At 40.3% G+C, this 12,131-nt stretch overlaps 1 protein-coding gene across 5 annotated transcripts in view; it reads right to left on the bottom strand.

Moving 5' to 3' along the window:
* The window catches only part of NT5DC1 (5'-nucleotidase domain containing 1), a 244,985-nt gene that overhangs the window by 34,411 nt on the left and 198,443 nt on the right, over positions 1 to 12,131 (bottom strand). For 4 of the 5 annotated variants that reach the window (XR_013345618.1, XM_077812970.1, XM_077812971.1 and 1 more), the window contains exons 9-10: positions 10,856 to 10,974; positions 9,531 to 9,689 (exon numbers count right to left, since the gene is read on the bottom strand). Coding sequence is in view for 4 of the 5 variants with exons in the window: in XM_077812970.1 (XP_077669096.1) it covers positions 9,531 to 9,689; positions 10,856 to 10,974 (278 nt within the window). In the remaining variant the exon portion in view is untranslated. Of the gene's footprint in view, positions 1 to 4,747; positions 4,816 to 9,530; positions 9,690 to 10,855; positions 10,975 to 12,131 lie in introns of those variants that run through there. The other variant, XM_077812974.1, reaches the window with a different exon arrangement.

Raw genomic sequence — 12,131 nt, 5'->3', positions numbered from 1 at the left:
TAAGCTGTGTAAGCTGCACACCCTTACAGAATGTAGGCACTGGGTTTGCTCCCCTTATATGGCACCAAACTCTGGAAGGCATTGTACCTTCCTAAAGTACAATGCCTTCCAGAGCACGAGACAGGGCTGTGATTAAGTCACATTTGAACTTTTAATTGCTAAGCGAATCTGGGACACCCTTTAGTAATTAATACCCCCACATATGGTTCAAAAAATTGGAGGCAAAACCCAGCATTAGAATGCACCCATACTCTGGCCTGCTGCAGCCCCACACACAGCCTCATCGTATAGACAGTCTTAGCACGATCATGAGTAATGTGTGTGGTTATTGTGGACTGGATCAACGCCCAGCCAATGGATTAATTGTAAAAAGATTTGGCCTGCATGCCTTGTTCTTAGGCCCCCTGCCCAGGAATAGTTCTTCCCAGCAGTCTTTTTTGGGGGGGTGTGGGGAAAGGTGGGGGACTACGAATGGGGTAGAAATTTTTTTGCTCCACACATGCCCCCTGCAGAGGGAAAGATTTCTGCTTGATATCCATGGGCTGTACTCTTCAGAACCTGGCTAACAGTTTGCAGTCCTGTCACTCATTACCATCATATATTCTTCATGCAGTAAAACAGAGGATTCTTCAGGAAAATACTCACCCATTTATTCCTCCCCCCCCCCCCCCAAAAAAAAAAAAGTGTTTAGGAAAGATTGACAGTGAAGAGTTGCCACTTGAGCAATTTATACACACCCCTCATTTATCCCAGATAAATCAACATTATAAGATGTTTTTCTGCAGTAGAAAGATTTGCTCATTCACTTTTGCTGTTAAATGTATTAGTAAACCACTGACAGGAATTTAGATGTTGTTTATGTCAATTCGGGCAGCAAAAATCCCACAGCCTCTAAGAACCAGTGTCTGACCTCCAAAGCCATATGGATGATAACAGTTTGCCTCAGATCCTAAGAAGAAGCAGCAGATTCACTTGGCTATGGTGTAACCAGGGTGGCACGTAGAAAGGATTTCCATCTTGAACCATCCCTTGCAAGTCTTCTTCCTTCAGCAAGAGTCAATATGGGAGGTTTTAGGGGTCTTAAAACTCTCAAAATTGCATTTCCAACTGCATTCATGGTCAGCCTTGTGCTCTACTTCCTTCCACCTCACCTCCATAAACATACTGTAAAAGCATACCTTCTTCTGCACGTTGGCCATGACCCTACCATTGCTGTCTACTTGTTCTCAACTGGTGCAAGACTGCAACTTTCTGGGATCATCTAAGTATCTCCTCATTTGTAACAAAATCAAACCAATGGATGTTAAGAATAATCATAACTTTTGAACTGAAAACTGTTCAGTTTCCTCTCCTTGGCTGTTTTTTATGGCCGTTTTTCTGCTCTTTATAACAGGGTTGTCATCAATACTGCATTGAACACTCGTATCTTAGTTATCACGCAGACAACCTGCCAGCCACACAGATGCCTGTGAAGACGCTGAACTGTCATTGATGCAAGACTGATCTGACATGTGACTTCTTCAGTTATAGAGCCTTCTAATGTAATCTGATTACCCAGATAGATAAAACTATTCATCCATTCAATGTTATTGCCAACTACATGCACGTCAGCAGATCATTCATTTCTGTTTTATAAGAGGCATCCACAGCTTTTATTTTATCACCACTGATCTTAAGTCCTAAGGATTCTGTCAGGGAATCAGGCCGCAGGTGATCAGGCCTATTGACTGGAACAGGAGTCTGGCCTAGTGCTCAGAGTCCAAAGGCCAGAGCCCAAACTCAAAGCAGAATCAGAGCTGGGGTTCAGAACTGAAGATCAGAACATCAGTCAGACTTCGAATGCCAGAGCCAAGGGTCGAGACAGAGTCTAAGCCAGGAATCAGAGCTGAGGGACACAGCCAGATTACCTGGACTCAGGGAAGGCAGGAGCAGGGCTGGGAGAGAATGGGAACAAGGCTGGGTGCAGAGTAGGATCTGGGCTGGAGCACTGAAGGAGCAAAGCAGGAGCAGGCTTGGAGTGAGGAGAGCACAGGGAGGCAGAGAGTCTATGTACATATGCATTGAGCAGCCAACGATCTACTGCTGCTGCTGGGCTTAAGAACCACCCTGCTGGCTTCCTCAGCCAATCAGGCAGGGCATCAGTCAGGCAGCCTAGCTGACTCGTTAGGTTATGGAGACTCAGCAGGCACAGCTGCAGGGACCTAATTTTTTCTCAGCTCTTCCAGCCTTAGCTGTAGTTGGTCAGTAATCTCTCCAAGTAAGGCAATATTATCTGCATACTTGATATCCTCTAAAGAATCTTTAACTTTCCACCTCCTACTTTAGCTTCAATCAACTTTGTGGTCACATAGTCTCTTAGAAACAGGAAATAAGTTTGGTGAGTGAATGCATCCCTGACGTACCCCTGATTCTACTGAAAACAAGTCTATAATGCAAGCGTGATATAGTTCCTCCACTAGGTACACTCAGTCCTGAGGCACCCCAGACTGGTGCAGCAATATACACACTACTGGTTGATGCCCTGAGTCTATAAATGCCATGTTAACTTCCTTTTGTCAGTCTGGCTTGCCAATAACATTTCACAGAGCGTATGTAGCGTGGTTTGTATGGAAACCACAGCAGTCGTCTCTCATTTTTGGGTTGGGACAGTATTTCAGTCAGTTCAGTATCATAGAATCATAGGGTTGGAAGAGACCTCAGGAGGTTATCTAGTCCAACCCCCTGCTCAAAGCAGGACCAATCCCCAATTTTTGCCCCAGATCCCAAATGGCCCCCTCAAGGATTGAACTCACAACCCTGGGTTTAGCAGGCCAATGCTCAAACCACCGAGCTATCCCTCCCCCCCTCATCAGTAGTATGATTATAAACCCTTTCCCTTGGACTGACAGCAGCATTATTCCTATATTGTTTGAGGAAGCTGATCACTCTTTTTTGAAAAAAGGATGATGTAGCTGCTTTCCAAACCTTCTGGAAAGTGATCAGTTTCCCAAGCTGTTAGGGCAACTTGATAAAACCAGTGAACTAAATCTGGACCTCCACTCTGCAGCTGTTTTGAGGTAATTTTGTCCAGACCAGGAGCTTTATCATTCTGTAACTGTTTGAAATATCACTTCCTCTAATGTTACCAGTCTGTTTTCATTTGGGTTCATTTTTGGACTAGCTTGTAGTTTACATATTGGTGGGGATTTATTTATTAATTCACAAGAATGCTCATGCCAATGCTCAAGTTGTGCATCAATATCCTATTAGTATTTTCCATTTTTGTCCTCAACTGGCAGAAGCCATGAGAATGAATATCCAGCTAGGATCTTCAAAGTCTCAAATACAGATTTCTGGTCATGTCTTTCAGAGGCTTCCTCAAAATACTGTGCCATACTATTCCACCACTGATTACAATAATTCTGACAGGCCCTCTTGACTGCTTATTCGAGACATTTCTTTTCCCCTAACGTCTGAAAAGCTTCCTGAATGGTTACTATCACTTTTGCCTTTATTAACTGCAGTTACAAAGTACAGCTCTTTCTACAATCTATATATTAAAATGAAAAGAGTAAATGGAGAGGCCTTTGGATTAGATTCTTACCATGCCAAGATCCGCTTGGAATCTGAAAGTTGTTTACAGATCTCTGATTCTGAAGCCACAGCTACTCCAGCCCCAGCCTTGAGCTGAAGCAGCCCAGGGTCTGCTCAAACTTATATCAGCTCTGTATGGTCCCTAAGGAATCATATGTTAGCCAAAAACTGGTGGAATGCTGCTGTTCTCTGCCCTGCTCCCCTCCTCTCCAAACATGCCCTCTGTACTGGGGGCTAAGAGCAGTTGGTGTAGGTGCAAACTCTACCTGCTGTATTCCAGCTGAGAGCACCTCACTGCTGGGGGGATTCTCATTTGACTAGTCATGGCTGTTTTGCATCAACTGAGTAGTCAAAAGGGAAAAATGGCAGATGAGATTCTGGCCCTACATTTAGTAAGATGTCTTTAGCCCATGATGAACATGGCCAAAAGTCTGAGTGACATGAAAGACCTGAATGGGAACCAGCCCTAAAACCTGAATGAAACATTAATTTATCAATCTGTAATTGGTAGATTAGCAAATAAAAAAGTAAGGGAGCAGAGTTGTAGGGTTTTTTGGTCAGTATAGTGAAGAGTTAAAGAAAACAGATATAAACACTCAAAAAGGAGAATGGGGATGATAGAAAAAATCAAACTGAAAATCAAACGTTTTGAAAAGCAAAATCTATAGGTGTCTTGTTTACACACCGTGATTACATCTTTTAGTAGCATTATTTCCCAGCAGTGTCAATTTTTTGGTTAACAAATATAGAATCCATGTTTATGCCACACCATTGTCTTTTACCCATCATAGGGCCTGGTCCCATTAACACTTGCTACTGAGCATAGTGGTTACTATTGTGAATAGTCCCATTGCCCTCAAAGTACAGTGCAAAGAGCCAGATTCTCAGCTGGTGTAAAGTGTCAGAGCTCCATTGACTTCAATGGAGTTCTGACAATTTACACCAGCTGAACGGGTTAAGTGTCTGCAGGATCAGGTCCATACTCTGTAAGTCTAAAGACATCAGTAGAACATTACAATCCTTGATTAAGCCTTACAGTACCTTTAAAAGGCTTGATACTCCAGACGCTTAGTACCAAGTTTAGGGCTCACTAAAGACACGTGGATGTGTTCTTACTGAGGGTAGGGATGAGAGAACAGGAGGCAGGCCCAAGGCCTTGCCTGAAACAGGTAGGCCTGCTCTTGGTCTCTCTCAGGCTGATCCTGCAGGCCAGACCATTGAGATCAGCAGTGGGATGTGAGCCTAGAAAACATCAGAGATGACAGGATAAAGCCCATAATATTGTGTAAATGTCAGGTGTTTGACTAGTGACCACTATAACTAAAACAAAATTCCCATTCAGTTCAATAATTCATTAGCGATGCACTAATATAATAATTCCTTTCACCCAAGGACATCATATTGCTTCACAGACACAAATTCATTAAGCCTCACAAGATCCCACACAGGTGGTTACTGTAAATATTATTATACTCATTTTAAAGATGGGTAAACAGGCACAGAAAGGTTAAGTGATTTTTCCAAGGTCATTCAGAGGGAGTTTTGGGAATAAAACTCATGGGACCTGACTTGCAACCCCAACTAACTATTAGACAACCTCTCTGTAAAATGAGTGTTTCCAGGGTCCTGCTCACTGCCAGGGTCCACAATATCTGTCTGTAATTGCCTAAATTTCACTACATCTTCCTATAGTCAGAGTTTTTACACACAGAGGAACTGCTGTGAATTCATTTCTTTCAAAATTCTAGGACAGATTCTAACTGTCTTTAGAGTTTTCACAGATGGGAGTCTGCCACACCTTTAAAATGGAGGAGGAGGAAAAAAGTCTCAAACCAACCAACCAACCAAACTCCCAAACTTAGGGACATTCAATTTTACACACTAGTTATTTGCCATATGCTGTAACTGACTGAGGAGCTGTATAAAGAATGCCTATAGTTAGCTGCTGAACTGCTCATTTTGTTATGACACATACTTGTAAAAAACTACAACTATTACCATAACTTCACAGCTGATTTGCGTGACGAATTTAGTTATGAGCATAAAGACAAAAATAACTAATGAAAATGGAAGTTATTAGCTGCTGAGGTTGTGAGTGACGGGTATTTTTTGTTTAATTTTCTCACTCTTTTAATGATGAAACATTATATATAACTGGAAACAAAAGAACACTCATTAAATTTATATTTTCTTTGTGAAGGACATACTTGCAGCTGGTGTTTTCCCTAGGATTTCAGTAGGAGCCAGCCTTTTCCACCAGAGTATATGGGTCAGAAAAGGAGAAGACAGAAAGAAGAAAGAATGGGAAATAAATAAAGCATTATTTACAAAGTTTCTAAAAAGAATATAAGGGGAGTGAATCAAGATGAAAAGAAGATGTAACATTAAAATAATAATTTCCTTAATCACATGAATCCTGATCCTGCAAGGCGCTGATCAGTTGCAAAAAAGACACTGAAGACAACAGGCATTTTCTGTAAACTACTTTGGTCCAAAAACACGTTAGTAATTTGAGAGCAGAAAAAAAGAGGCCAGGGAATAAGTTTTTGTTCTCATTCCCTAAGGAAGTGGCTTTGTAAATTCCTTGCATTAACTTCCTCATCCCTTTAAGAAGCCGTGACAGTCTTAGATCAAAACCTCGGATTTAGAAAAAGCATTGTCCCTCAACTATACACACTTCATGTAAACACTTAAACATTAGGAAAAGTCACCAACTTTATTTAAATTGGAGGTAAGTTCATTTTTATTTTGTAAAGATTATTAGCTCTTAGCCACAGGGTATGCACCTTCCGTTATGTGTTTATATAACACGTAGCACACTGTGGGTACTACTCCGAAATTATTATTAATTATTATTATTATTATTAATTATAAGACACAATGTATTTGAACACAAAAAGCTTTGAATCAGCTTTTCTCCCCATTTCACCTGAAGGTTAATAGAAAAGGTTGATTAGGACAATTAAAAAAAAAACAAAACAAAAAAACAAACCTTTGTAGGAGTCTGAGGGGAATCATTTTGAACTAGTCCTGTTAAGTTAGTGCTGTGCAGTCAATTGCAGAGATATGGATGTGATCTGTTGTTCAGACCCCCGTGAACAGTACGGCAATACAATAATACCACTGACCTTCCACGGACCCCCTCAGTTCAGATTCCTTTAATCAACACAATTCATTTTGCCTTTACTTACTTGCTGTCACCAGCAGTGGATATAAGTTGAACATAGATTCGGTGTGGGAGAGATGGCATTTGACTGAGACTCTGCATTTTATTATCACAGATACTACGCCTTTAGCAAAACATAAAAGTCTGAATTTCCTACTTGATAATTGCAACTACCCAGAAAGTGCTTCTTCTGAAAAACAAACCAGATATTAGGTCAGATGCCTTTTATCCAGTGCAACTAAATAAGAGCCAGTAATCAGACAATTCTAGGAAATCTGCATACTAAGAGTTTTTGCTATGCTATGGTTCCTAGAAACTTACAGGAAGAGAAACTGTGAATAAGTGTTGGCTTTTTGTTTTAATGAAGTAAATGTACAATCTCTGATTCATCACAACTACATATTTAACATACTTGAGAAGACTTGGTTGAATCACTAGTAATTTCCATTTACAGCAGTTACTGTCTCAGTTATGGTGAATTTTTTTAAAAAAAAGCTGGAAATATTAGTTTGAAAAACTAGTGTAATCACAGTTTCCACTTACGTGACAGATGGAATTTGTGCAGTACAGCTTGTAGATTTTGTAAAACTTTATTAATATAAATTTAATCCATATTTTCCTAACAACCTATACAAAGATCTATTACTTTTTTCTTTTTCCTCTTTTTACTAAGTAATGCATCCCTCTTGCTAGAAGATTTAAGGTTGTGTTTGCCTTCTTTCCTGCCCCTCTGTGACACAGGAAAGAACCTGAACTTTAATGACTTGTTTTATTTATTCACTGACTTTGATGCCCTTCTTTGATCTTAGTTTAGAAAACAGTGTAGTTCAGAGGAATATATTTGATATTTATAATAAAAGGGGGGCAGGTGGAGAAATAATCCTTATTTTTACTCCATTTCACTCAAACTCATATTTCAATATCTACTTTTCACATTACCCCCTTCCCACCCCCACCCCCCAGTTCTCCCTCCAAAATGTAACAAAAATGGGGGTGGATGGGTGTTTGAATATGCAACATGGCCAGATTAAAAACAAAAAGCTATCTGAACTGGTATAAATTCCCATCTCAAATTATATTTTTAATAGCAAGAAATACTTCTCTCTACAAAATAAACAGTTTCAAAAAGTAACAAAACATTATTTATCCTCAGTCAGATGGGTATCACTGATGTATTTAGGAACACATCAAAGGAAGAAACATTCAAAACTGAACAGGTTGAAATTTTTTGCAAAAAAAGATTTTTAATTTAAAATGGCCTTTTTCAAAAAGGAAACTGATTATGAAAAACCACTGATATTATCAATATTTTTTTAATTTTTTTTGTTTTCCGTGAAATTTATTAAAAAATTGGAATTGTTCTTGAAATGTTTTGTTTAGTGAAAACTGGGTTTCAGGCAGGTAAACAAATCATATAAAAAACTATTTAGATGAAAATATCCCTCCACAAATGAGAAGGTGTTTCATTTTTGAACTCTGAAATGGAAACACTTTTAAAATTTCACTATTTTTTGTGAAATTAATTCCCCATTTTCTGACAGTTCTAATTCCAAAATCTGAGCTCAAGACAGAGAAGCACTGTCTTCCCATTCGCTAGAGGTTATAACATGAGACGCTAAACAGTTCTAACCACACCAATTTCTAAGGAAGACATAAGAGAATATTAGAACGGTACGACATGTCTACACTGCAGCTGGGAGGGTGCCTCCCATTCTGGACATAGATACAAGCTAGCTCTGTTGGAGTTAGAGCACTAAAAATAGCGTGTGGACATTGTGGTACAGGCAGTGGCAAAATAAATAAATAAAGACGCAGGGGGTTGGGAGGGCTTGAATTCAAGAGGCTAATCTGTGCTGCCATCTGTGTGGCTGCAACATCCACTCTGCTGTTTTTAGTGTGCAACATCCACTCTGCTGTTTTTAGTGTGCTAGTTCGAGCAGAGCTAGGGTATGTCTGTCTACCCAGGCTAGGAGGCAAACTCCCAGTTACAGTGTAGGGCTAGGTTGTGCCTGTGTTCAGGAAGGGTAGATAGACAGAGGAGCCTTGCTGCAGCAGACTCCTGCAGTTCCATGGGGATGTATGCTGCAGGTGCAGCTCTGCCACCCTTTACATAGGTTCGGTATGCTCTTTTCTTTCTTCCCTGGCAGTTCTGCTGATCAATGGAAAGAAGAAAGGGGCCACAGCCCAATCCTCCCCGCAATTCTTTGGATGAGTTTTGGGCTGACAGCAGTGCTGGCATAGATCAATGGCCCTTCTTCCCAGCTACCTTTAACTTAAAGTGTTTTTTAAATTATTTATTTAAGGTGATTGTCAAAGGGGCTGTAGCTGACCTACCTCAGAGAAGCTTCCCTTTGTGAATAGGAGACATCAGCGTCTGTGAGCATACACAATGGAATACACCTGAATTCATTTCAGATGACTGGCTTCCACTGCAGGAGCGGAAGGTAAGCAGGTTTAGAGATTTGGCTCATGGGAGCAGGGAAGGTTCATGTGAATGAAAATCTAAAGCCCAGGTTTCTTGAACCAAGGTTTAGCTAGCTTAGTATCAGGAAATGGCAGCCCATAGGGCACTAGTGCTGCCTTGCTGTAAATAGAGCCCTTATGATGTCAAGTTGTCACATGATGGCATAATTTTGATTCAGCCATGAATGGGTATGAAAAATGTAGGCACTGCCAAAAGACGTGCATAACTAGTAGGTTTCTTCTGATTCTACTTAGTGCAGGAGTACAGTTATTTCTAACCTTATCTTTTTTTTTTTAGTTCAAGGAAACAGCTGCAAGGAACCCTTACCTCATATTTTCCTTTCTTCTCCAAGGGCTCAGGCTCAGTCTCCACAAGCATCATAACTTCATCCCCTCTAAGCTCCTCTAAGATGAAGACCGTCTCCCAGTTGCTATAGTGACGGGCTGGGAAAATATCTGAATGCATGCTGTCACCAAAATAAACAACCTAAAAGTGAAACCGCAAATTAAAAGTGTTATGTGTGTGAGGAAAAGACAAACAAGTGTGTTTCAGAGATAGAGAAAGAGAGCTTCAGAAACAACCAAATAAAAATTCCTCTAGGTTTATCTGGACACAACAAATGGATGTTTTATTAAAATCATGGTTTCTTTTTATTAAAAAGCCTCCTCACTGCTGGCCTTTCACTCCATTTTGGTTTGCCTCTGAATACCTTCCATGCCCTGGCTTCCACTGACATTACAAAAGAACACTGCAATATGAGTGGCACATAGGACAACACTGCTAGGGCATTTTGGTTGATAAAACTAGCATATTAGACAGCAGTGAAGTAAAATTGACAAACAGATAAAACAGAATTTTAAAAAATGTAATAAATTTGGGAAATATTTGAAACAAAGGAAAACTCTTATAATCTCTCTTTATTTCTAAACAGAACTTTCTGTCATGTTGTACTTACGTGTATAGCCTATATATTGGGTAAATATTGGCCCTACTGAAGTCAATGGCAAAACTCCCATTGACTTCAAAGGGATCAGGATTTCACCCACTGAATGGGGTGACACAATGGTCCAAGTTTTTATTTACACTACCTTGTTCATCAGGTTTCTCTACAGGAAAAGATTACACAGATTTTATTACACACAGAGTAGATATATACACACACATGCATAACCAGATATACATTCTGTACCACAATTATTTTTCCTTTTTGAGAAAGGCAGTAAATATCTATAATTCCTAGAAATGGAATGTAACTAGTCAACTTCTCCCTTCCTGTTCTGTATTAATAAATACAAGAACAACTATTTTATCCCCAATACCGGATTCCCCAGTGCATATCTGTCTTTTACACTGCCTGTTCTCCAGGAAGGAACTGTAAATAAACAAATAATCATGCAGATAACAACAGCACTAGGAGAGTTATGGTCTAAATTAACTAATAGGATCCATTTTTAATATCTGCTGGGCATTTTCTTCAAACATTTACTACTAGGCGGAGCACAAAGTACTGCAAGTAATCTCCATGGAAATTCAACGGTACTGCTCAGCCTACATTCAATAATAAGGTTCTAATTCACGCTCATGTTGTGATAAATAGATCAATGGTGGTAAGTGGATCTACTAAGATAACTTTTCCCTCTCTTGCTGAATACCTTAGGTTCTGGCTTGCCCGTCATCTTCTTCAGCAGTTCATAAAGATGGGTAGCATTACCTTGGGAATACCAGCCAGGCTTGTCCAAGGATGGCAGAGCCTCCTGCTCCTCATCATTCTCTGAAATCATAAAACAAGATTTCCCACTGTTAGTGAGAGCAATAAGAAAACTCACTACTCTTCTGGTGCTGTTTTGAGAGACGCATGACAAGATGCACCTATTTACCCGTGATAATTCTAATTTGACACTAAAGACTTGTCTACACTTACCGGAGGATTGACAAGCGACTGATGCATCGGCGGTCAATTTAGCGGGTCTAGTGAAGACCGCAGATCACTCTCCCGTCAACTCCTGTACTCCACTGGATCGAGAATAGTAGGGGGAGTTGACAGGAGAGCGTCTCTCATTGACATCACGTAGTGTAGACCCCATAGTAAGTAGATCTAAGCTACGTCTCTCATTGACATCACGTAGTGTAGACCCCATAGTAAGTAGATCTAAGCTACGTCGATTTGAGGTATGCTATTTACGTAATTCAAATTGTGTAGCTTAGATCGAATTTCCCCTTTAGTGTAGACAAGGCCTAAGAAGAAGGACATGTCCAGGCAGCAGCAGGTTCAAGTTATGTTACTAATCAGAAGTTATTAATCAGAAGTTTCAGGTTAGGTCAGGTTGTAGTATAGGACCTGATGAAAGTTTGGGGAGCATGGCTCATTGTCACTGCTGTGCATGGTGGTTTCAATAAACACACACAAGAGATATTTGAGATTTAAAGGCCTCAGGCAGCAACTGTATTGATTTTCACTCAGACTTAATGTTATCCATAATCTGTAATGCCTGATGTTATGCTCAATTATCCACAAATGCCCTGAAGCCTACAGAACAGTCCCCAACCTCTTTTCCCATCAAACGAGGGGTTGCAAATATGTAGCCAAATTCTCTCTCCGAGAGATCAAACCATATCTGACAGAAGTCCGTTCCCACAACAATTATTCTCCTCCTTTCTCTGTCATGCCTTAGCTCCACCAGCTTCCAAAATGGTACCCAAATTTTGGGATAGAGATTAGGCCCATCTAAACATACCACAAGACGCTTCAACAAAAGTTGCACTGAAGGAGGTAGAAAACCACACAAACAATATTGAGGAGGTCATCAGCTACCCTATGGCAGATGCTACAGCATTCCAGGGAAAGATAACAGCAACACCTACCTATGGAGACAGAACTTTTACTGCCAGCCTTAAACACTGACTCTATATACCACGGTCAATATGCTG

Source organism: Eretmochelys imbricata, chromosome 3 (genome assembly GCF_965152235.1).
Source record: "Eretmochelys imbricata isolate rEreImb1 chromosome 3, rEreImb1.hap1, whole genome shotgun sequence".
NCBI lineage: Eukaryota > Metazoa > Chordata > Testudines > Cheloniidae > Eretmochelys > Eretmochelys imbricata.
The sequence above is the reverse complement of the archived record's forward strand: the minus strand, read 5'-3'. Positions and strand labels throughout refer to the sequence as shown.